The following is a 27,977-nucleotide window of genomic DNA, read 5'->3' on the forward strand; positions in this document are numbered from 1 at the left end:
ATTTCGCGACAGTGTAATGTCAATCGCTGTTAGCCTGTTGTCTTGGAATAAATTCGACAGCAGCGCCCTCGAAGCAGGATCCTCCTTCACCACGACAATGCTTCAGCGCACTCCGCAAAATGGACTGTTGAATATTTGACTATGGCAGGTGTCGTGATAATGAGTCATCCTGACCTGAGGGCCTACTCCTAAAATCGATATTCGATTAATCGTGGCATAAGTCGTGTCGACTCTTACTCTTAGTTACATCGTATTCAATGTCGAAACGATCATTGAACAAACGAACCATTTTTCGATATTATCGGTCCTAACCGAGTAAATCGAGTACGCCTCCATTGCCTGGTCACCTCAATATAATACATATACTGATATGCTTGAGTCTATTCAAAGACGTCTTCTTCGCGTATTGACGATTAGGTTTGGTCTAAAAAGGGAGCTGACTACATATGAGGAAAGGCTATCTCACTTCAAGTTACTGAGCCTCGAGAGTCGTCGCAAATTGCATGGCCTAACGACTTTATACAAAATACTGGATGGCACCTTTTCTACTTCCCTCTTGTCGAATATCCATCTAAGAGTTCCCAATCGGTCTTCAAGACATGAACAGCCTTTTATCATTCCGTTCTGCAATAATAACGTGTCCTTCCTTAACCCTATCTATAGAATTTGTCGTCAATACAATGCACTACTACTCGAAATCAGTGAAGTACCTGACATCCACAGTTCATCTGTTTGTAAATGGAAATCTAGTTTATATAAATTCCTTAATTAGTTTAAATTTTTAAAAAAAGCATCTTAATATAACTACCATAATTATTCACTTCTATTTGTCCAAATATATATTCTCTCTATCTTTTTCTTTTATAATACTACATTACCTAAAGTTAGTTTTAAAATCGCTATTTCTGTTGTATTTGCATAGTTATTAATTTATGCTAAACATGTACTCACCCTCGTGGAGTTGCAGCCTATCTTGTATTTAGCTGATAGTTTATTTTTTTTTATTATGTATTTGTTGTAATTCTGTTGTGTGTACCTATTAAATAAATAAATAAATAACCCTACTCATAGTTAAAAATATCAGAGACGAATATTCGAATTCGACAAACAATCAAACGTAATTTTTACGATAATCTCAACGACACCTTATAAGCTATCGTTCCTATTATCGTTTCAAGCTGTATAGATATATTTGCCATACAATATAAATACTTAATAAATAAAATTAAAATAATTATATGTGATTTACTATTCAACAGGATTTATTTACAACCACATAATTTAAGTCATTTTGTTGATCGTTTATGTGTAGAAAGTAATGCAAATGGCCGCCTGAGAAATAGGAAGTTGACGAGAAGGGTTGAGGTTTTTTTTTTACATTTTATTATCCGCAAGTTTTATATTATTTATTCAATTTTAAATGGTCATTTAATATTAATTACACAAATATTTAATATTTATATTTTGTGTAAATGATGCAAATTGGTGGTGCAGAGTCTGGTATGGTCCTAAGCGCCTAAGCTATGTTTTGACTTTTGACACTTAGCAGCGTATGTCGCTGCTAAGTGTCAAAAGTCACACACAGTGCACAGATTATAAATAGATTGCGCATAATTCATTCACTCTGACATCGTAACAAAAAACAAAATATTAGTCTATGGTTACGATGTTATGATAAACGATATGGAATACAAACATTTGTTAGATTAGGGTAGGTGCGATATATTCGGGCTATTATCGTATCGTTCCGAATATGTCGTTGTCGATTTTACGAGTAGACCTACTGGCGCCCTGCGACTTTTATTTATTCCCAAGAACTGAAGATAAAATTCGAGGTGAAGAAGATGCGGTGAAAGTGTACGAAAATGCCATAGAAGAGACTCCTAAGGAAGAATGGGCCCACTGCTTTTCTCAGTGGTTCCATCGAATGCGACGATGTGTAAAGAGGAACGGAGATTACTTCGAAAAACAATAAAAGTATCTACATTAAGCCGTTTTTCATTTTTTAAACATTTTCAGTGTAACCTAGGTATACATTTCTTTATACAGTTTACAATTATTTTAATTAATGAAGCGACTTTTTTATGACAATAAGGGACGAGACAAGCAGGACGTTCAGCTGATGGTAATTGATGCGCCCTGCCCATTACAATGCTGTGCCGCTCAGGATTCTTGATAAATCCAAAAATTCTGAGCGACACTACGATTGCGCGCGTCACCTTGAGACATAGGATGTTACCAGACCAGGGAAATCAAAGGAGCGTTGCCGGCCTTTAAGGAAGGTGTACCTACGCGCTTTTTATTTTAAGGTACCCATGTCATATGGTCCCGGAAAATCTTGTTTGCTTTGTTCAACTCTCAGGTTGTGGCTTGATAAAATGTTGTTTTTCAAATTTTATTTGTGTATCGAATTGAATTGACCCTCGAAGTGAGGGTTATCACTTTAAAAAAAAACAAAACATATTGTTTACATATAGTATTATTTAATACAATATAATTGATGATACCTGAACTTCAAAACTTCACAAACTTAGAAACACAACTTTTGTATTACGATTTTTTTAGGAATTTCTATTTTGTTAGATATTATATTAACGTATTATTTTCAACGTAAAATCGTAGTATTTTTTTTTACTGGGCTGTTCTAAATGAAAAATTATGATTACTATTATTATCTGTGTGATTATTACATCAGTTTTATAAATTTGGATCAATTGGGTTTTCAACATTTTCAACAATTTTCACACAATGCAATTATTATTTTCATCATATTCAAAAACGAATACCATAAGATAATATGATAGAATTTTGGATACTATAAATAGCAGCTAGTAATAGCTGACCCGACAAACATGGCTCTGTACATGATAAATAAAATACTGCTGCCTATGAATTTGTAAATAATATTTCATAAAATATGCTCCTGTTGTTAAAATCAAATATTGTCACAGCAGAACTGTCAAACCACGTGTCAATAAATTCTCTCATAGAAAATATGTCCATACAAAACATATATTGGAAATAAAAATAGTTAGGCATCCCAAATCGAAATAAAAACTATCCTATCACTCAGGTCGAACGAAACTGCACTCCGTGAAGTAATCCCCATTAAAATCCGTTCATTAGTTTAGGGAGTCCATTAGAAATATACAGCAGGACACTGGATTTATATAATATATAAAGTTGCAAACAAAAGTAAGAACAGCGATAAAATGTTTCAAATTTCAAATTCCTATCTCGAATACAAGACGTCAGTTAGGTTCATAGAGTTAAGCTTGTGTGATCGGCAAATATTTTATAAGAAAAAAATAGTGAGGACCACTTTGTGTCATATAATAAAGTTTCTTTGGCGTGACGGTCACCCGAATTTCCAAATCCTAGAAGACCCCAACGTGCCTATCGTTTTACTTCAAATACTAGGCTTGTGAATCTTAATAGTATTTGATCAAATAGGGTTCACAATGGCTTCACACTTTGCACTCTACAGTTCACGACTCGCTCATTGACAAAGTTCCCGACCGACCCTCCCGATTCCCGATTTATGGAAGCGCTTGCTGCCTTTGTGTGCGTGAAACGTTTACCTGTGTGATGGGATATTGAACACTGATCAGAAACGCTCTTCCCATTTCATGCCGCCTTGGTACTTTCCGATCGGTTGTCTGTTATTGATGATTGCCAATATCTTTCTGATAAATAAATAGAATCCATCTTATTTTTATTGAAATTATAGACAATATTGAATGTGGGAAATCTGTAGCACTTATATTTATAATAATTAAATCCGTAATTGTAAGTACCTCACATAATATGGTATGTAACTAAAGTATAATAACACTAATTAAAATACTTCCGAAGCTTTTTAAAGCTTTTTAATAATTTTCACGCATGTGTCGTTTTAATAAATAATTGATTCCGACTTTTAAATATTAAAAACCTAAGGTTGTTTGTTCTTCACTTCAATTTGAATTACATATTGTATTAGATACGTCGGATGTTAAACTTAAGTATCATTTGAACTATAATTTGTGCTTCCGTCTCTATCTGTCTCTCTCAGTAGATATTACTTCCGTCATTTCGTACATCCTGTACCAGCCAATGAACCAGAAAGAGACAGAAACGGGATGCTATAAGGATTATCATTGGTTCAACTCAACTCAATAAAGGTCCCGAACACCGTTGAAGCCAATAAAAAATAAGCGTGAGAAATTCACGTGCAAACATCTTCCACATTACCAGGGAAGTATAAAGTTGAAGTAGTTTCTGAGTTCTCTTGCCTTGAGGTCCCATGATCAAAATAAATTAAATCAATCGTAAGTAAATAGTTAAATCTGATTACTAATTTATTACTGTTACATTGATACACGGAGCAGAAAAAACAGTTTAGACAACGATAGAAGCTTATTCTGAGAAAAAAAAGATTAAATAATGGTTAAAAAATAATTTGGCACAAAAAGTGTATGAAAATTGTTTTTTGATATTCATAATTGGAATTTACAAATGAGAAAAATAGGCAGTACTTCTAATAACCATGGAGCGGACATGTATTGGAAATCGCCAATAATGTAGAACATATCGGAAAGTACCGGGCTCACATAACTTGGGCGGAGTTCTATCGAACAGATCAATACACCAATACATCTATACCTAGGGTAGCGCTTGGGGGACGCACACCCTAGTACAGGTGTCAGTTCCGATGTACACTTGAATCTTTTCATCTCTTTCCTTCCATGAAAAAGAGAATTTGTGGAAATAACATGCAATTCAAGTCTTTATTTACAGCCCAGATAAATTAAAATTATTGTAGCTTTAATTAATTACAATTTACACGTAATGTTGTACCTTTTTCGTATTGTATTGACGTATTCGTAATTTTAAGTATGTTTATCTTTAATAAGTTAAAGACACAGGTATGTATTTTAATAACTATCGTTTCTTAAATATTCATCTCTCCTGTCTAATGGTGTAAGTGGTTTTTATCAAAAAAGGCGTCGACGCTATTTCCATAGTTACTCAAAGGCTCAAAATCTTGACAGATCAGCATATTTTAAAGTGAAAGTTCCATGAAGTTCGCGAGATTTCACATGTTAACTGCACTGGTTTGTGTATGTCCTTAGTAAAGTACTTATAGAGAAGTAATAGGTTTTAGACAACATGGTCACCTATCATAAAGAGTGTCCTACGATCGTCTGGTGGTAACTGACATAAAAATGTTATGTCACAGTTGGAACTTTCATACGCTACATAGATTAATACTTAATAGCATAAAAAAGTAAACTATACAGGCTTATATAAAAGTACGGCCACATATGGAATATTGCGTCTCTTTGGTCCGGTGCATCCCAGTCCCCAGTATCATCTCTAACGATTTGATCACGTTTAACGCAGAGCTAATGAACCCTTTGATCGGATCTATTTGTTCGGCGTCGTAGCGTGCATATTTCACTTTATTGTCGAGTCTACCGTTTATCACAGGGTGTAATAAGCTTATAATGCCTACTACTCGGCTAAGTCGAGTTAGCAAGTCTTTTATGGGGCGATGTATATGCTTTTACAACAGGATCCCAGAAAATGTTTAAAACAAAAGTATTACGTTATTCAAAAGAATTGTTAAAAAACGTTTGTGTGGTTACTTTAACATAAATGACTTTCTTAATGATACCACAGAATGGGAATGGAGCGACCGCCCTCAGGCTATTAAATAATAAGTTTAATTGTACAATGTTACTTTGTAAACATATTTTTTGATGAAAAAAAAAGCCCGCTGAGTTTGTTGCGCCCGTTCTTCTCAAGCCTGAGGCATTCATTTTGGAATGGGTGGTAGTTTTTTTCGACTTTCAATAAGTGATGTCACATTATATTTTGAATAAAAATATTTGAATTTGAATTTGTAATTTCGCTGGGTTAGCGTCTTCAAAATTTTCAAGAACAAAATATGTAAAAATATTTAATGTGACTGAAACTTTTTGCGTAAAAATCGATGACACCAAACCACCTCAGTATAAGGCATAATTTATTCGAGTGGAAGAAGAAAAAGAAGAAGAAGTGTCAATATCCCTAATTTACCCACTCATCTTGGAGACATACTTAATTATATATGTATGTTGATTAAATCTCTTGATTGTAAACCACGGTGAAAATACATCACGTGTTCAAATACAGCCTTAATTAAAGGTTCAACGCCCGTTGTGATTTAGCGAAAATCCGGATATTTCATTTTGGAGAGAATAATTAGTCCTTTAGATTCTTCAATGAATAATAAGTTTAAATAAATGAATTATTAATTGAGATTTTAACGGAAATTAAGGTTAGTATAGCTCTTAATTATGCTTTATATTAAGGATTTTCAAGAGGTAATTTACAGAAAGGAAATTAGTCGGAGTGCCTTGGTAAACATTTAAAAGTTACGATTTAAGGACTTTTTTTTCTTAAAAGTTAACTACTTTTAAAGTGGCAAATTTTGATGTTATCGCAGTTGTAAGTTATTGGGCATAAATAAGTCAAGAAATGTAGTGACAAAAAAATTACAAACTACCCACTTAACTTTGTTTTTTTTACGCATAAGTTGTGAATAGGATAAATATCGAACTTCGTCTCATTATCATTATCGTTGCCATACTGCTTACATTGCTTCAGTGGCATTAAAAGTAAACAATTTGAGTTTGTTTTGGTTTCGTAACTTTAAGCTAGTGTTTGGACATCACAAACATGCCATTTGATGCTAATACAGTGGCGAGAGCCGTCGTTTTTATCGACGAAGGGTTTAGTCAGCGTCACGTGGCACAGAAGCTTGGTGTCGCACGTACCATCTTAAGGGATGCAGTGAAACGGTTTCGGGAAACTGGCTCTTATGAGCGAAGACCAGGACAGGGCCGAAAAAGATGCACCCCCGCTCGTGACGACCGATTTGACCAATGTTCTAAGAAATCGGTTCACTACAGCTGTTGAGGCACGAAATCAACTTCGTGAGGTTCGCAATGTTCAATTGAGTGAAAGAACAGTGAGAAGAAGACTAGGAGAGAATGCCCTTGGAGCTTTTCGACCATCTCGAGTGCCACAATTGCTCGTAGGCCACCACATATATTCACATTCACAAGTTAACTATGCTAACCTTTAGCATAAACGAAAATACAAAACCCTTATAGATTAGTCATATTGTCTGTCCGTGTATGTCTGTGTATGTACATTAATGTAATAGTGAGAAATATAGCAGATTCTACTGGTTTTACCACCTCTCCGTTAAATAAAATATTCGCATTCACATTTTTATATGTATAAAATGTTAATTTGTATATGAAAAGTGCGAAATAAATGATTTTGTATTTTGTATTTGTATTTTGACATTTGGATGGACAATGGCTAGCTTGATGCTACTTTATAAGTCTTATTTATATCTAAGATCAGTTATACGTCTAGATATTGTAATTATTATGACGGGGGTACCCACGATATATATTTTATTAATTGATCCAATTGCATGAATCGTGGTCACGGCAGGACTGCGGAGGCGGCGAGAAACACTTGACACATCGACACAAATAGTTCATCAATCTGTCCACTTGGCACCTAGTTCGTTTTGGTCTTTGATTCCCTAATTCACGAAACACACTACTGACGACGTCCATACTTTCGGTTCTTTTTGTTACATTTGTACTGCAGAAAGAGACCACGGGATTCCATGTTTACGCTAGCCTAAAACCATCCTATTAAAATTGTTGGGATGCTTTATAATTTCTATAGCTTCTCTAACAAGCCGCGGGATGTATTGGCGTTCAGCAGAAATCAGTCGTGGATTGTGCAGCTCGATCCAATGGTTTATACAGGCTTTAACAAGTGTTCGGCTATTGCAGATTTTGTAGGATCATTATTTTTGACTGCGCTGATGTGTTCTTTAACGCGTAGACCCCATTTTTTTGGGAAAACCTAAACCTTCTGAATAAATTTAATTTAAACTTTGCATAAGTATTAACTTACATATTATCAGTTTTGATTGTTTTATGGAAAAGGAGGACAAACGAGCGTTTTGGTCACCTGGCCTTAAGTGATTTCCGCAGCCCACATTCTCTGGCAACACCAGAGGATTAACAGGAGCGTTGCTGGCCTTTAAGTAATGTACGCGCCTTTTTGAAGGTACGCATGTCGTATCGTCCTGGAAACAGCGCACAAGGAAGCTCATTCCACAGCTTTGTAGTACGTGGAAGAAAGTTACTTGAAAACCACGCTGTGGAGGACCGTCACACATCCAGATGGTGGGAATTATATCCTAATTTGTTGCGTGTTGTGCTTAGGTGGAATTCGGCGCCAGTAATCATTCGCCTACAGCTCTTAGGAACAAGAGATCCAGTCGTTCACAGAGCACTGGGCCCCTAATAATTCAAGCTGCTCTGCGTTGGAAGCGGTCAAATGGATCGAACTGATACTGGATTGCGCCAGACCAGAGATGGCAGCAATACTTTATATGTGGCTGAACTGCGCTTGGTAGAGCGCTATAATGTGGAGTGGATTGAATTATTGCAGTGCTCTATCTGTGACGCCCAGCTTCTTCGACGCCAATTTGGCTTTGCCCTTCAGGTGACCGCGGAATTAGCAATAGCTCGAGATTTCGAGGCCCAGTATTCCGATACTAGGCGAGGCTTTAAGGGAAGTGTTGTCGAAGAGTGGTTAGATGCAGACTTTATAGCGTCAGCTGCTGATTAGTTACTCTATTCCGATACTAGGCGAGGCTTTAAGGGAAGTGTTGTCGAAGAGTGATTAGATGCAGACTTTATAGCGTCAGCTGCTGATTAGTTACTCTACAATACGTTTGCCTACCTTGGAGGTGTATCGTCCAAGCTTTAGTATCACCAAACCACTTCGATTCAGGAATACTGCAGCGGCAGTGCAGCCAATCCTACAAAATGGCTGTGCGCTGCATCAAATTTCTTGCAAATACCAAATACTAACGGTTCTGTAACGCCAGACATAAACATATTGCAAGTGAGTTTTGCCTGAAACAAATAGGAATTCCTCGCAGGTTATAACCCTAATAGCCTCCTTATTTCGTCATTAAGTTGTGAGAATATGTTTCGCTTGCAATAAAATCCATTGGGGTACTAAACTCGCATTCTTTTGTTTCATTCACCAACTGATATAGGTATACACAGAAATCGATGTGTATTACTGAGTGATGTTATGTTAAATACTACTAGCATCATTTGTAGACCCTTAAGTCTACCACTAAAAATTAAACTTATCAAACTGATGCTTAAATTAGCAAATCAATCTTAATTTTGCTGGTGACAGGGTAAGCCGTCAGAATTAAAGTATTTACTATTTCTACGTTTGACAGGTTTAGATGTTCATTTTGTTGCCTATGAACTTTAGGCCCGGTATCCACCAAGGCGAAGAGTTGAGGAGAGGAGATGTATTTTAAAATCAGATTTCGTTATTTTAACTTAGTTTAAGTTATTATTAACCGAATTCAAAAAAGGTTTTTATGTTTGTTACCTCAAAACTTTGTCTGGGTGAACCGATATTGATGTCTTTTTTTATTTGAAAGCAGGTGCTTCCCGTGTGGTCCAATTATAATTTGGTCCAGATCTGACAGTGACAGTTTTCATGAGAAAACCATAAAAGTCTTAAATTTGCTATACATACGTATAGCAAACTGGATGATAAATTTACGAATAACTCAATATCGCGCAAGCCGATTTCGATGTTTCTCCTTTTATTGGTAATGATATACTTCAAAGATAGTTTGGTGAGAGTTTGGTTAGGTTCTGATTACAGAATCCATGAAAAAGTAACGGAACTCTTTAATTCTTAGGAGCAAATTAACGATACTTGGCCGAATCTTTTTTATGCTATCCGAATATTGAAGTCATCTACCAAAACATAGTTATGGTTAAGTAATTGTCATAGTTTAATGTGATGATCAATGGGACTCCTTAACGACTTACAGTAAGGATGCGGCAGAATTTCTAACTCTCTGTAATCAAGTTGCAAAGCGCTAACGTTCATTGCTGCATTGCAAATTTTTGTATATCTACACATATTTAGACAAATTGTTAGTTAGTGTACTTCAAATTCACTAAAAATCCAAGAATACAATAAAATTAAAAAAAAACAACCGACTTCAAATAAACTATTCTAAAACAATAGATATAATATGCACTAAAAAATATTAAATTATTTTCGTATTTTTATACAATCTAATTAATTAATCGAATACTAGTTACGATTGTTGTAATTTTTGGAGTCGGTGTCATCCAAGATACGTTTGTAACAACATACATAGTTATAGGTGAGATGTGCTTGAGTCGTGAGGAGGACAGAGGCGAGAGCGGGTCGAGGCGGAAGGACACAGATTCCAAAAATAACAGTAATCGTAACTAGAATTAGATTCATTAATTAGATTGTATAAAAACACGCAATTATTATTATAGTTTTTAGTGCATATTATATTATCTATTGTCTTAGAATAGTTTTTTTTAAATCAGTTGTTTTTTTTTAGATTTTTTTTTAGTATAAGCACAGCTCATATCTCCTCTCCGCTTTGGTGAGATACCGGGCCTAAGAATGGATAGACCGGTTCTGGTGAAGATTTACTCACCTTCAATAATACCGTTAAGTTTGGAAGCGATCGGGTGTTTAATTTTATTTGTTTGACAAGGTCACTAGTAAATAAAACAAAGAGTTGCAATATGTCGAGTATATTCACCTTTATCAACACAATACCTGGTACTTACATAAAACGTGTTTCTTGTTATTTGCTGCACTTTACACCAATTAGCCTGTAACAGAAACAGGTGTTCAATACGACAAATAGTAGCGGTGGATCGTTGCCCAGATAGATTTGAAAAAATAAAAAAACATTCAGAATATTGTACAAAATTAAATATCTATAAATTGCTAAAATCAAAGAGTACGTAATAAGCGGCGGGACTGCCTAAATAAAAATTGAAATTGAGTTTAGTATGAAACGTGCAGTGATCTGACACAAGTGTGAAATAGTAATATGTATGGTATGGTAATAATTGAAGACGAATTATAATCCGGCTAAGTTTGAAAGCAAACAGTTGCTTAAAACGTAGTGGATTTCGGCTATCTCCTTTTTTTACAAGATTATAGCCTATCATCTGTCAATCTATCAATGACTGCACGTTTCATACAATCGAGTGAATAGCTTTTTTCTAAGAGAGTTTCGCTAGGCTGGCTCGAATGGCATTTGAAACGACTATACAGGATGAAAAATGTAAAATCAATAATTTTTATTATGTATCCTAAAATATATCTTTAAATAAATACGTATTTGAAAGTATATGTTCGAATGCATAAATTATTTTGTGTTTAGATTAATTTGAAAACAACTATTATTAAAAATGCTACATTTTATGAGAAAATTGACATTCAAATACGACTTTTTTACTTCAATATCAATCTCAGCCGGTCGAGCGGTATTTTATACAAGTTACTAGTATTGAGATAGTTATAAAGAAAAATAGTACAATAGGAAACATTATTCAAAACTAGATCTGGGTTATTTATTTACGCTTAAGCCCCGGGCTGAGGGATCAAATATTAAATTATTAATCACAACTAGGAGCTTTGTCACGAGGCAGACAAGAGTATTTAACCAAACGGAGACGTCTTTAATCTATACATACAATATACAGGTGGCCGAGAAGTTGACGTCCAAAGCTAGAATTTGAAAGCCTCATGGTGAATCACCCCTATGTTCTACGATTTTGCGTAGTTTAGGAGATAATTATTTTTTCCCCTTTTATCCCCTTTTTTCACCTAATTATGGCTTAGGACTTTTTTTGAACACTTTTACTGTTGATAATTAATTATTTACTACAGTTGCAATAGCCACATAAGAAACTATGAATAGTTTAGACAATGCGGAACTAGTTTTGAATTGAGTCGTAAGTTCAAGATAACTGCTTCAGCTAAATATATGAAAATGTTAAAGGTATCGATTTAATTGATAGAAAATTTTATTTTGGTGCATATATATATATATATATATATATATATATATATATATATATATATATATAAAAAATGTTATTTTGGTGCATGTATATATATATATATATACATGCACCAAAATAACATTTTTTACAATTTCTACATGTATATGAATATATCAATCCAAGCAATACATACACAAAAAATATTTTTTTTACAATTTTTGTCTGTTTGTTCCGGCTAATCTCTGAAATGGCTGGACCGATTTTGACGGGACTTTTATTGGCAGGTAGCTGATGTAATAAGGAGTAACGTAGGCTACGTTTATTATAAAAAATAAAGCAATGTTGCAATGTCCAAGAAACGGCCTGACTCTAAAAAATAATTTATATGGCAAAACAACGTTTGCCAGGTCAGCTAGTATAATATAATAATTGTTTTACTGAATAGTGTGAGGTATCTAAATCTTACTACTCAATTTGTTATTTTTAAGGTGATAATTATATTTGGGAACAAAATTAATGAGCGATGCGGGACATTGACCACTGAGCCAACGGTTCGAGTGACATATCGAAGATAAATCTTATTTGTCTTGTTCAACTCTCAGGTTGTGGCTTCATCTACAGGATCTACTTTACAGCTGATAACCTGCTCAACCCCAATATATGTATATTAGGAAATTGACTTGAGATGTCGCTCTTGCAAATCTAAGCTCACTCTACAGCGGAATCTCTAGACGATCGGACTTGGGACTAGATTATGATTATCTCATAGCAATAGCGACACAGTACAGTATTGCATAAATTGTGTTTTTTTTAAACGAAATGAAGTATACCGGAATATTTAACTGAAATGTCTGGGCAAATGAGACATGACAACTTACGTCTCAAGGTGACGAGCACAGTTGTTGCGCCGCTCAGAATTAATAATAATATTTCAAGAATCCTGAGCGGCATCGCATTGTAATGGGCAGGCCGTCTCAATTACCATCAGCTAAACGTCGTGCTTGTATCGTTCCTTATCTCATTTTAAAAAATTGAGCCATTTTTTCCTTAATTTGTCTCTCCGACATCAAAATATATTTGATCAATCAAATTTGAAGAAAATGATGCTTTTATAATGCCTAGATAAAAAATTATATTATATTTAATTAATATTCAAAGATATTTATATTTTTTGGCAATTTGTTTGTTGCTGCCAGTCAATCAATGCCGTCTCCCATTGGTTAAATACTTGATATAAGTAAAGCAGCTCTCGGCTATCCATTACGGTCATGATTGTACTAAAATAATATAATATTTACTGGCAATAAGAAAAGCGGTGGAAATTATTATACATACAACACTAAATTTTCACCAGTCTACGATTTTTGTATCGCGATTTTAATATTATTCTATTCCATCCACAGATACGCAATAGAGTTGCAAGATGGCAATCGATAAAATGATTATTGTAGTACAATAAAATTTTATATACGATATATTCAGTAGGTTTGGGAATCGGATTTTTTACACCCCAAAAATTTAAATTATTTATATTTTTTTATTACTTTATATGGCAATAAAAAGTTTGCTGGGTCAGCTAGTATTTAATATGAACAGAGGACCATAACACCAAACATGTAGAAATGGGACACGCCAAGGCCTGTTTGCTTTGCTAAGCACACAACATAAACCACGTCGTTTTATTCGACAAACCTGTCAAAATTGCCACTCAAGTGTATATCAACCTTCCCGGGCGGGCAAGTAGGAAACCAAGTTTATTACCCTCGTCAACCCTAGACAATTTGAAGCTTTTATTAATTTCGACGGGCAAATAAATTCAATTAGAAAAATTAAACGGGACTAGACGAGCATGACGCTCAGCTGATGGTAATTGATACGCCCTGCCCATTACAATGCAGTGCGGCGCACAGGATTCTTGAAAATCCCCAAATATTCTGAGTGGCACTAGAATTGCGCTCGTCACCTTGAGACATAAGATGTTAAGTCTCATTTGCCCAGTAATTTCACTACCTACGGCGCACTTCAGACCGAAACACAAGCCGGCATCCTGTGCAAAGGAGCCTCCCACTGGTAAACTACGACGGTTGTGAAAACATCGACAAAATTGACTTTAGGAACTAAACCCTATTTTAAGCAATGCACGCAGACTAACACAAAGTTTCATACAAACCGCGAGTTAAAACGTAGCTTGTCACTAATATTCCTGGCCAATTTTTATCGGTTGTCTAACAGCAAGAGTCTATCTAGACGTTTAAATTATCTAAGGTGTAAAGTGACTTTGTGGTATTTACAAACAATAGTCTAACAAAGATTTTTAGAATTATTTGTTTGCGAGCGCGTTTGTTACAGCTAATTTCAGGAATGGCATATAACGAATTGAATCATCGATGCAATTTGATACGCCCTGCCCGCTAAAATTTTCTTGCAATCTTTCTCCTCAGATCTCGGAAATGATAATCTATACTAATATTATAAAGCTGCAATGTTTGCTTGTTTGTTTGTTTGTTTGAACGCGCTAATCTCTGGTACTACTGGTCCGATTTGAATGATTCTTTCAGTGTTGGGTAGTCCATTTATCGAGGAAGGAAAAGGCTTGTTTTTTTTTTCAAAATTAGGGATCCGTAATAAAATTGCTATTTTGTAACACAAGGTGTAAAATCGAAAACCTTTTTTTGCGTGCGCTGCAAAAACTATTGACAATAGAACAAAATGATGTACAGGCTATAATATAGGCAATATTTTATTACTTATAAAACTATCGCGTGAATTATACTTTATATGGCAAAACAACGTTTGCCGGGTCAGCTAGTATTTAAAATAATGAATAAAAGTATTTTCTTTCATTAATGCGAGTCTTACACATTTTAAATTAAACACTTTTTAAAGCATTAAAACGCGTGTAAGCGTTCTTACATTAGAATTTTGGGTAAAAGTTACATTTTTATTATTATTTTAGTTAACCCGTGGTTTCAAGACCTTAACAGAACTCGTTTGCAGGAAGACTGACATCTAATTTAAAAGCACAGTAACAATTACACGTGATTAATGCTTTGAAAGTACTAATTTTATTTTTATGAATAATTTTTACGTTTACTTAGATTTTATTTAATTTGACCGTCATAACAATATTATTTTCCAGTTTCTCACCGATTCTTCTCCACAAAAACGGCTTTACGAATCGGTGAAAGTTAAAAAAGGGTCAATTTACAAATGTTACTTTTTTAAGATATGTTTTTGAATAGTGAGTAGTGTAGTGAAGCAACAAGCTCGATTAAACGCCAAACACTTGAGATGATCGAGGAGTGGGGTATGGGATGACCCCAAGCTCCCTTGTGGAAATGTGGATGGGCAGGGGTGTTTCACCTTTTGCCTGGGTTGTACGACTCAGTTGTAGTGGCAAACTAAAGCTAGGCAGTATTCAAAATTACTAGGACGCAGCAATTTTTTTTAAAATACGCATATTTATATATTATGGCATAATTTTTGCCCAAACATTATATACGTGTTATATATGGGCGCAAATCGCCACCTGCCTGCAATAATTGTTTAGTTTTGTTATGTTTTAGTTTATCGTTAAAGTTTTTTTTATGAAAATAAGGAGACGAGCAAGACGTTCAGCTGATGGTTATTGATACGCCCTGCCCATTATAATGCAGTGCCGCTTAGGACTCTTGAAGATAGATTAGATAGATTTAAATACAAATAGCTATTTGTAAAAAAACATAAAACCGTTTTTAAAATAATTTATTAAGATTTGATATATTTTAATAGAAACTGTATTAACTGTTTGAATGTTTTGAAGACGTTTGATGTTTCATTAATTGTTAAGATATTTGACTGTTTAAATTAATTTATATTAGAATTAATATAAACTTTATTATTTAATGCAATAAGTATTTGTTAATTGCATTTTGAACCTATCTAGCAGCGCCATCTTTTTAATTAATAACGTTTGTTCAAATTAAATGAACACACCTTTGTATTATATTAAAAGTCATTTAAATTCACTAAAACATTTATTATAAATATTGAGCGGTATTTAGGAATTATTTCACAGTACCTAATTTTAAGTTGTATCTACTACATCTGTTTTATCTATGGTAAGGAAGCTATAGAAGCGGTTGTTTAATGTAAAGCCTGTTCAGTTTTTATACTAGTATATAGAAAGGTACTTTGGGGTTTATACTAGTAATTGTGCGTGAATAAACTGAGATATTATTAGTGTGTTATTTCACCGTGATGGACCCTGATCGATAAATCCTTGGCTTATACGAGATGAGGCATATAATGGTGCTGGACAAAAATAAGCCACGTATATAAACACCAGCAGAATTTCAAACGAAGAGAAGAAGACTATGTGAATTCAAATTCGAATAAAAAAGTGTCTGGCAAGATCAAACTACACAATTGAAAACTGTGTAAGTAAATAATGCGTATTAAAACTTTTTTTTTATTCATCCATTGTAAATTTTCAATTGCTCTGAATGATAGCGCTCCCTTATTTGACTCGAACTGACTTTACCCGAATGCTACATATCCGAGCGTGTACAGCTGTATTCTCTGCAAAAAAAAATCTCAAAAAAAAAAAAGGTTCTAAATCTCAATATACCAGTACGACTCAGACTCATCAAAAAAGTCGTAAAAACAAAAAATAATCAGGGTATTCAACGAACTGTCTAAATTTTTTTCATCCCACGACATACGAGTAACGAGTTGCACGTACGTCGTCTATTCATGTGATCCTAGTACCCACATCCCATCTCACACGTGATCCGGTCAACGTTAAATTGAAATTGAAAAACGGATTTGAGAAAGAGAAGTGCATTGAACTTGCGGGATTTGTCAATAAAAAGGAAACTTTTGCTTATAGCGTTTTGAATAAATTTAATTTGAATGGAAGGGCGAATCAGGAAAAAAAATAGGATCAAATATTTTTGATACAAATACAAATGTTTATGGTTTAAGTATTCATAAAATACATAGTTTTTCCAGCTATACCGCGTCGCATTTCAAATGAATGAGGTCTCAAATATATTTATATATATATTAAAATATATTTGAATATATATAAATATATATATATATATATAAAAATATATTTGAATAAAATAAATAAATTTACAATGAAAATAGTCTTTGTATGAGGCTCAATCACGCCTAGACATGAAACTACGACCATTCGTTGCGAAATTTATCCTAGATGGTTTATGGTTCTTATATTTTACGAATACCAACGTTCCTTCCTTTTAAAATTGCCCAGAAAAGTTGGCGGGAAGGGTAGTTAACGATATAAAATAGTTTTAAAGTTATTTAAGAATAATTGATTATAATGATAATGTTTGTGTAACTATGATACTATACTATCTGAGAGTAGGTTGTAAACCCCAGATTTTTATAATTTTTTTTATTTGGCCATTAAACGTTTGCCAGTTCAGCTAGTTTTAATATAATAATCTATTTTAGAAAACCGATTAATATTATATACCTAAACGATAAGTTTCATGAACCTTCAAAAAAGCGCGTACACATTTCTTAAAGTCTAGCAACGCTCCTGTGATTCCCAAGTGTTGCAAGATGACGTGGGTAGCGGTGATCACTTAACACCAAGTGACCCGTACGCTCGTTTGTCCTCCTTTTCCTTAAAAAAAAATTAGCTGAGGCCTTTAAGAATCCTAAAACAACATACGACTGCGATACAATCATTAGTGCGATAAGTACAACAACAGCTCCGATAAACAATCGTGTGTTTAAAAACCCAAAAATGAGGGTTTCTTTCTCGGCATTTTCCTATTCAAAAAATTAAAAAAATCGTATCGAACATTTGGAAATTGAATAGCTAAGAAATAATCTGTGTTGAACTGTTTTGATTTTTTTCCTTATTATTGTCGGATTTAAAGAGTAGACTTCTGTTTGCGACCTACGTAATTAAGCTGATTTGAAACATTTTTTGACGTCTACCTTACACTTACAAAAACAAAAATATCAAAAAGCAAAACGAGGCACAGATCATCATCATCAGCCGGAAGACGTATACTTCTGGACAAAGGCCTCGCCCAATGATCGCCATGACAATCGGTCCTCCGTTGCCCTCATTCAACCTACTCCGGCGATCTTGACCAGATCGACGTTCCATCTTATTTGTCCCCACAAACCTACCAATAGTACGCCTTCCGGTACGTGGTCGCCATTCGAGGACCTTACTGCCCCAACGGCCATCTGTCCGCCGAGCTATGTGCCCTGCCCACTGCCACTTCAGTTTCGCAAACATTACACTTAACAAATATCAAAAAAGAAAAACGGGCAAAGAGGCACTGATAATGATGACTAAAGATCTTATTTGTAAACTATTTTTATATAGGATTAAAAACCAAGAAAAAAATAGTTGAGAACGTAAAACATATTTTACCTAGTCTCTGAAATGACAGATTTAAACTAAATCATAAACGTTTTTGAATATAATACATCATATCTCAAGTTCCGACTTTCAGCCTTTAACAATTAAATCCGCCGTAATCGGTTTAAAAAATTCGAATTATAAATACCTAAATCAATTAACACAATTTGTTTTATTTCACTAAGGAGCTGTTTCATAATGTCCAATTAAAGGTACGAATAGGCTGCTTGCTACTTATCTATCGAATAAAGACATCATTTGCGCTTCACAATGTATAGATTGTGTTATCGAGCAGGTACCTAATACATTTAAATTGTGGGATAGATCTAGTAGCAAATATCATAGTTATCTACCAGGTACTGCCTGACAGATAACAGCATTTGACAAAATAATTTTAATGTAGTGGAACCCAAGAGACTAAATAGGGATTTACTCGAGCATCATGGGCACCTATTGGATGTGAAGGTTAGATACCAAAAAGACAAAAAAATTGTACCGTGGCCTGATGGGGGGAATACAGAATAGGACTAAGTATATCAACGATAGATGTATAGATTTTCAGTCGACGTCGACATAAAATAACACGATTAAACAAATCGGATCGCAATCGTCCCGTGTTGTGTAAATATCGAGTACCGTGTGAGATTTAATTAAGTCTATTAATTAAGCGAGGTGTGTCATTGGTCCGTGAATTTCCATGCCCTCATACGAGAGTTCGATGAAACTCAAGTATGTAGGTACCATGAGTGGGAAAGTTTTATAAGTATTATTTTATCCGCAGTGGTCGGGCGAGCGTGGTGTTCAATCATGCTCCAAAATTCTTCATTAAACTGTTATTTCTACTAGTTTTTTATAGTCATAATATCTTCTATAAAATTATATGACGCCTAATTAATTACTTCAAGGCTTTTTCCGTATTTTTAAATGCTAAAAGATGCAATTTGTTCAATGCTTTTAACAATCATAACAAATCATTATTTCAGTTAGGCTGATAAGAGATTTCCGCGTATATAGTCACACGTCACGATATCTCTGGAACCATTAGAGCTAAAGACTTGAAATTTGGTAGGAATATTCTTTCCACTGAGTAGAGGTCAGCAGATTACGAAATTCCACCCGCACACGGTTTTTTTTTATAATGAACAGAACAACGTCTGTCGGGTCAGCTAGTAATAATAATAGTAATAATTTTACTATAGGTCCTGGGTTCGAATCCCGGTAGTTGCAAACATTTATATGATCAATATAGATGTATGTTTCCGAGTCATGGATGTTTACAAGTATTTATGTATGTTTAAGTAAGTATATTTTATCAAATATTATATCAATGTTTTGCAACCCATGCTATGCCTAATTTGGGGCAAGATAATTTGTGTAAAAGTGTGTCAATATTAAAGGAAAGGTACCAAATATGGAATACAGTAATATTTCTAAAACTAAGCGTCAAGAATAGACAATATGTGTATCTTGTTACCCCTCCTGGTACCCTCGTTCGATGACCAGCTCGCGTGCGGCTTTAGGCGTAACTAGTTGCGAATGAGAGAACGTTACACTGTTGTCGCAAATTTGATTGGATATATAGATAAATTGTACGTAATTTTTTCTCGTATTATTCTTAAATGAATACCGCAGAATCAGTTGTTGAGTAAGAGCAAGGTATGTAGTATTTAATTGGTATTATTATTTCACGAATATTTAATAATAAAAAAGTTGAATAGTATTAACTATAACTATAAGTAGTATTAATAGTACCGCAAATGTTATGTGTATTAGGGTCTTTAACCACCTTCCAAAGAATATTAGAGAGATGCCTAAAACATAAATGCATAAAAAATCAAAATTATGCCTAATAGATAAATTCTTTTATAGTTTTAAAGAATTCTTTAGCCAAAAATAATAGTATTTAAATGTAATTTTTTGATAGGTACCTACAAACTAATGTTTATTTTATATTATATTATAATTAATAATAATAATTCCTGTATTTCAGGCTACATGGCCCATAAAATAAATACCTTATAGTCTAACATACATAATTATGACATATAACTTAAATCTACGTCACATTTTCGAGCGATGTGGGCGCGGGTTCGGTAGCTTCCGGCGGTCGGCGACGTCCGCGATACTTGCGGAACACGACCCCCTTCGGCCACAGCTGCACGTCCAGGAAGGTTGAGATATGTTCTGTCGGTACGCGAACAACAAAAGAGTTGAAGTCTACTGCGTGACGCGTCACCAACTTTTCGACCCCCAACCGGAACCTTGTCTTCTCCACCAAGTACTGAACAATGTCGGAGGCCTTGGTGGTGTGGTGAAAGCGAGAGACGTAGATATACGTCGCTGGGATTACGGGACGCAGGAGCTGGTTCTGTCCTATCGGTGCTGTGCCACATTGGTTATGACTAGGAGGTCTCCTTTTCTTCCACTCCACCTTAATGAAACCATCCTTGACGGTCAGACCCTTCGACACAGCTCTACAAGCGGGTTCGTTGCGGGCGTGCTATGTAATGTTTATTAGTGACGTATAAGTATAAAAATTCCAATATTGACAATCAAATATTTGTATGCCGATATATTAATTGTTAACAACTATGTTACCACGATTCATTTCATTTCATTTCATTCCATATTAGGACATCAACGATTTTATATTGATATTTTACCATACCTAGGCATGTCTTTATATTGGTGATTGCTTACTATTTCTCTCTCTTTCTCTATATTTGTAATCAACATTGCCCCACCTGTTACAAAACCGAAAAGCATGGCAAATGCCAATCTGAAAAAAGGCTATTGAAGCCGTGAAAACCCAAACAATAGGCTATAAGAAAACTGCGCAAATCTATAGTATATCTCGGACTACCCTCTTTCTGTTTTGTCATACCAACGAACCAAATAAGGAATGGGCGTTAAACAATTTTAGGGCCTGACATAGAACAATAATTGTTAGTATAATCAACGAGTAGCTGTAAGAAAAACAAACGAAAGACCAAGAAAACCAGTGTTGGAGTCTAGATTATGTATGTTCTGATGAAGATACACCAGATCTTTATCTAGTTATTAGTGACGATAAACTCTCTGTTTTTCAACCTAAAGATCCCAATGCCGATACCTAGTGCATGTACTACTCTGGTTTTCTCAGCGAAGACAAAAATGAAAAATATTGTATTCAGTGCATTCGCTGTAGACATTGATGCCATTTTCAGGGTTCCATAGCAGAATATGCAGATTTTATTTGTGATTTTTGCTTGCAGGGTTAATTTTATTATTTTATTCTAATTAACAAGACTTGACCCTAATAGAGTCACATTTTTGGTTGATTTATTTTAGGTAATGGTATTTCGGAAAGTGTTTACTATTTGTTGATTTAATTATTCTTATTATTATCCTTGGTGTCCATGCGTGGTCCGCATCCCAGATTCGATACGAAGACAGCTGCTGCTTATTTGAGGCATTCAACCAGTTTATGATCTGCCACCGACTAAGCGAATAGGAATGTCTAATACATCTAAGTGTTAGAAAATTCGTGAAATAAAACGTTCAATTAGATTGAATAGTTAAACTTTACTCTTATACATTATAAAATACATTTAAAAACTAAAATAGGTGATATTGTAAATAATTTACACATATTAACTATTAATACAATATCTTTTCCAAAATAATAACACTATTATAATCTGTATAACTATATCGAAAGCAATAAAAACAAATTACATTGTCTATGATACTTATACGAAATGTAGATACTAAAATGACTGATAAATCTCAACATTAATTACCACAGAGTACACAAGACATCTAGATAATGACTACGAGACAAATTTCTAATTATAAAGTCAACAATATCTGCGGGTACGTTTGTAAATCCATCATAAATCAAAATACATGTACATGGCGAAATAAATTTGCGCGCGTATATAAATTATTAGTGTCATTGTCATTATTGTGACAATTTTTATCGTAAAAATAGACAATCATCAACCGTAAGCTATGTCCAATAAACATAAAGACGTATATTATGCGTTGTTTGCTATGTATTATAATATAATCGACGTAAAAATAGCCCATAGCGATTTCAAAGCAATAACAAGTCTCGATTTATAAATTACAAATATTTTGACATAAGCGCCATCTGTTACACATCGAGAGAACTATTTAATGACCGCAGTTACGTGTAGGTCTAAGTGTTACGTTTACTCGACGAATACAACAGCTACACTACAACGGCATCTAGTATGCGTGATTGGCAACAAAGAGGCCAGAGTCGGCGCCCACACCTGTTACTGAGCCGGCAACGTATTTGCCCTGAGATGCTTGGCCGTTAGCCTGAAACAAGAAAAAGAAAGAATCGTTACAAACAATTTCAAGTCCTCCTTTTGTTCTCACGTTTAGTCTAGTCAATTTTTATAGAATCTGTGTTTTTTGTGGTGTTGCATAGGTGGCGTTGGTCGCCAAAGAGGATGTAAATACTACGAAAAGAGGCGGGACGTGCAGTCATTTGACACAAGTTTGACATTGTAGTAAATATTGGCCACGAAGTATAATCCGGCTAAGTTTGAAAGCGAACAGTTGCACATAACACAGTGGATTTCGTCTATCTCCGTTTTTTACAAGATTATAGCCGTCATCTATCAATCTGTCAATAACTGCACGTTTCATACAATCCAGTGAATCGCTAGCCAATAGTAGACACTTTTACAATTCATTATTATAAAAATCTCATGATAGAAATGAGTAATCGAGACAGATTTTATATTCACAAAAACTCGCCTCAGTTGATTGGTGAATGTTTCCGCTTCTCAAGTATAAACTACCTATATTAGGATAACTCTTGCGCGCCTGTCTGACTGTGGGGCTACATTAGTACCTACGCGATTGGTGCGATAAAAACATCGCTTATGGGTGTTCGGGATGTTCTTGTCTACACTCTACATGATTATGTAGAGTGTTGACTGATTAGTCCATGTGTTCGCAAAATGGTACAAGTAGTGGGGCGTTGTATTGTATGTCAGTAAATACTTACGCAAGTCATAATCGAACAATATGTGACGTTGACGTGCCACATGTTCTGTTAAATTCTGCCATTAATTGAAACTTAAATGCCAGATTGCGTAGTAAGACTTTGTAAAACTACAAGAATTAAGAAAGACAATGGGATCACATATCATCAAGAAGTATTTTGTGTGAAGATGCCTCGCACACAATCATCTGATCTGTATGTAATTGGAGCATAAATATCTGCACATTTTAATATAATTTATTTCAATTTATTATGATTTATTCGTTAATTCAATTTTCGTATTCCAATCAATAAAGGTAGCTAATCCCTATAGCCGTATAACAACCCAATATCTGTGTTGTAAAGATTGGAGTAGACAGCAACGGCGGCAAATTTATAAGATTGTAGGTTTTATTATCTATAGCCCCCAATAAACTTATCGAGCAATTCATATCGCGGCGATATCAAAGGGCGAGTCACCCTGATGTTATTTTACATAAACACAGATCTAGTACTCTGATATATATGTATCTAAGATCATTTATACGTCCAGATAGTCTATGACAGCTGTGAAAACGTCGAAAAATATAGACTTTAGAACTAAACTCTATGTTGAGCAATTCATGCACACTAACACAAAGTGTCATAGGAACAAATCGAGTGTTAGACGTAGCTTGTCACGCACACTAAGCTTATATTACTGGCCTGTTGTTATCGGTTGTCTAAAAGCAAGAGACTGTATCTAGACGTATAAATTATCTAATATATAGACGAACTTGATGTTAGTCTTTTGCGTTAAGGACAGAATATGGGTGTGATCCTATTTCTGATTCTATTGCATTTCTTTGCCACTCCTTGCTTAGAAGCAATTAACCTACAGAGAAAATCCCTGTTTCTATGAAGATAAAATTACATAAATTAAATTAGTAAACAAAATTTATGAACGATGCGCGACTCGAACCCGCAACCGGGCGATCTGTGTGAGCGCTCTTCGACTGAGCCAACCGCTCGACTAACGTATCGTTGATAAATCTTGTATGCTTTGTTCAACTCTCAGGTTGTGGCTTCGTCTACAGGATCAACTTTACAGTTGATAACCTGCTCAACCCCAATATTTGCATATTAGGAAATTGACTTAAGATGTCGCTATTTTTTAAGTTAAATATCAATGTCATTGTGAAGCAGGCTCACATAATTCCCAATAGGAATACGTAACCTCATAGACGCCATCTTATTTTCGCTTAAGAAAGCGAATACAAGTCAACGGTCAAACCTTGAATTAGAGCGCTCGAAACTAAATTGGTCTGCCAGGTTTTTGTTTAAAGGGGGCAATTTGAGAGAACCCTTTGAATTTCTTTAGCCCTTGTTGATTCAGAGTGATGGGGGGATCTGATAAAATTTCGACGGGTTTAAGGTGCGGGCACTGTAATAACGGTCATAATTGCAGATTTTGTTTGCAGAAGTGAAACTTCTTTTGAGACGGTGGAATTGGATTCTATAGACCGGAATCAGTGGAATCGGGATTTATTGGGTATTGGATAGGAATAAGCCGTAGCTTACTTCGCTTGGGGTGCATAGTGGTATTTCATAATATGAACCTTGACATGATGAAAGCTTTCACTTCTGTCATTGTATCCTTAAGCAGACACCTATTATTTTTGTAAGAAATGGCATGACTCATGCCCATCAGTTTTCTTGAAAAATCGAAATTATGAGTACCACCGCGATTGCGCTTCTTCTTCGCGGGTTGTAAGGATCACATACCACCAAGTTAGCTATAGGTTGTGTACGTCGATGACTAACATTATCAAATTCATTTTTCGTTCAATTAAAGGTAATTGACACGACCTGCCCATTACATTTACAATATCCAACAATTCTGAGCGAATTTTGCGCAGCATGCCGGTTAGATTATGGGTACCAAAACGGCGCCTATTTCTGCCTTGAAGCAGTAATGTATAAACATTACTGTGTTTCGGTCATAAGGGCGCCGCAGCTAGTGAAATTACTGGGCAAATGAGACTTAACATCCTATGTCTCAAGGTGACGAGCGCAGTTGTAGTAGCAATCAGAATTTTTGGGTTTTTCAAGAATCCTGAGCGGCACTGCATTGTAATGGGCAGGGCGTATCAATTACCACCAGCTGAACGTTCTGCTCGTCTTGTATTTGTATTTTCATTTTCCATCAATTTATGTTGCACAAACGAGCATGCGGGTCACCTAAAGGTGGCCCTAGTTACCATAGCAACGCCAGAGAAATTACTAAAGCAAAAATAATGGACGAATTTTGTGCCTCAATAATTCCTTCTATACAAGCACTAAGGCTGAAATCCATAGAGAGTACTCAGACTTTGCTCAGCCTTTGCTTACGTGAAACTTAGCTGAGTATAAGGTTGGCATAATCTTTGATTTCGTTTTTAGTCATTTGACAGCTTAAATTATGCTGATATTAAGCTAAGATAGCCCAATGCAAAATGTCAAGTTCGTGTTTTATCACAAACACTTAAGCTTTACGTAAGTAAAGTCTGATAAAAGTCTAAGTACGCTCAATTCTTTTTTTATGAAAATAAGGGACATGACCGGAACGACGTTCAGCTGATGGTAATTGTTTCGCCCTGCCTATTACAATGCAATGTCGCTCAGGATTCTTGAAAACCCCCTAAAATTCTGAGCGGCACTACAACTGTGCTCGTCACCTTGAGACATAAGATGTTAAGTCTCATTTGCCCAGTAATTTCACTAACTACGGCGCCCTTCAGACCATAACTCAGAAATGCTTACACATTACTGCTTCACGGCAGAAATAGGCGCCGTAGTGTGGTACCCATAATCTAGCTTGCATCCTGTGCAAAGGAGCCTCCCACCGGTGAAATATATAGATCTCAGCCTAAGTACCGAATCACTTTCACAAACATTAACAAATAAAACAAGGTGAATAAAACAAATAAAAATAAAAACAATATATAAATGTATTTATTTCAACGTAACAAGAAGCTCTACATTGATGTTAGTGCAACAAGGAACTAGGTTTAGAACATTCTAGGTTATAACTAATAAAATAGGGATATTACATATTAATAATGCATGGGTACATGGATCTAGTGCATACAAAAATGGTGCAAAAGCAAATATTAGTGCTAACTACAAAAATATTAATTACATATAGCTCACACTACATGCCATACTGGAGTAACATTTGTTTACAACGCCCTCTAGCGATTGGATCTTAAACCAACAAGTTACACAACATCATGTTGGCAACTTAAAAGATTTTTTACTTGCTAACACTACATATGAATCTAGTCTATAGGTTCTCAACGTGGGCGATAACGCCCCCTTGTGGGCGTTTGAGACCTTCGGGGGGGCAGTAGAAGACCCAGAGAAAATTAGGGGGCATTGAGATGGCGCAGATGGGGCGTGGGTAGATTAAAAAATATAGTCTAAAACGGCAAAAAAATACACGAAAATACTCTAGAAAAAAACATATTCCCAAAGTGGGCGGTGAGCAAAATAAGGTTGAGAAACTATGATTATTCTAGTCTAATAAGTAAGTAATACAAATTTTACTCCAAGTTGACAATACTCAACATACAATAGTTAACTTGTGTGTAGCAAATTTTATTTTCAATCTGTGTATTTGTCAGTCAAAAAACATAGTATAAAAATGTTAGTTTTGTCTATACATGTAATTCTGGTAAATTAGCATTTTTACATATATAAATATTTATATAAGCTTAAACGAATAGTAATCCTTCTAGTTAGATTCGAGCATTAATTAATATTAAAATATATAAATTTCCATATTTAAAATATTAAATGCACATGTTCCTATCATATTGATCAATAATGAAGATTTGTGTGGTTAAATAAAATTTTGTAAATTAATAACTTTTTAGTCAATACTAAAATCTATATAAAGTTTTTTTTTTATAAAAAACAACAAAAGGGGATGCGATCCTTAAAAATAAATAAATTTAGAAAAATAGGCTAAAACAAAATATCTGTAAATTTTTTTGTCATTTCAATAAGAATGTAATAATTATTATAAGACTGATTTCATTTTTGGTGTTTATAATTTTGTGTAATTTTTAGTCATCCCTACACTACAAGTGTTTTATTTATTTGTTTATTTATTATTTAGTTGCAGAAGGCATATTTACAGTTAATGGTTCATTATCGGCCGTTTCCAATAACGTATCACTAGTTACGGATACATTGCTATCACCGTTTAATGACAAGATCTCATCCATCCATAGTTATGTCCAATATAGTTATAGTCCAATGCATATAGTTATGTCGAAATGTAAATAAGCGTAAAAGGATAGATTTGTCAACCTTGTAAGTTAAACTAAGGATAGATAGGTTATTGAAAACGGCCGTTAATCTCATGCTATCTTTGACTGTCAAAATGAAAAAGAAAGTGTAAAGTAATACCGTTATTATATTTAATGAAATATTAACTTCATGGATGCTTTCTGCAACTGGCAGTAAGATTATTAAACTAATAGGCATGCGATTTAACAAAGTTAGATTTGGAGGCTGCTAAGGAAGGTATTGAGCCAGCCACGTAGACTCCCCTGACAGCCTGCCCGTTGGCCTGTTATTTGTAATGGCAACATTGAAGTGG

General features: G+C 34.8%; 1 protein-coding gene and 1 long non-coding RNA gene across 3 annotated transcripts in view; both read right to left on the reverse strand.

Moving 5' to 3' along the window:
• Positions 1 to 27,977, reverse strand: part of LOC126967401 (uncharacterized) — a 557,714-nt gene that overhangs the window by 507,851 nt on the left and 21,886 nt on the right. The gene's annotated exons all lie outside the window — the stretch shown is intronic.
• Positions 21,893 to 27,977, reverse strand: part of LOC126967380 (fructose-bisphosphate aldolase) — a 31,732-nt gene continuing 25,647 nt past the window's right edge. The window contains exon 9 of one of the 2 annotated variants that reach the window (XM_050811822.1): positions 21,893 to 22,677. In XM_050811822.1, coding sequence (XP_050667779.1) covers positions 22,582 to 22,677 — 96 coding nt within the window. In that variant the 3' untranslated portion in view covers positions 21,893 to 22,581. Of the gene's footprint in view, positions 22,678 to 26,301; positions 27,948 to 27,977 lie in introns of those variants that run through there. The other variant, XM_050811821.1, reaches the window with a different exon arrangement.

This window comes from Leptidea sinapis, chromosome 13 (genome assembly GCF_905404315.1).
Source record: "Leptidea sinapis chromosome 13, ilLepSina1.1, whole genome shotgun sequence".
Classification (NCBI taxonomy): Eukaryota; Metazoa; Arthropoda; class Insecta; order Lepidoptera; family Pieridae; genus Leptidea; species Leptidea sinapis.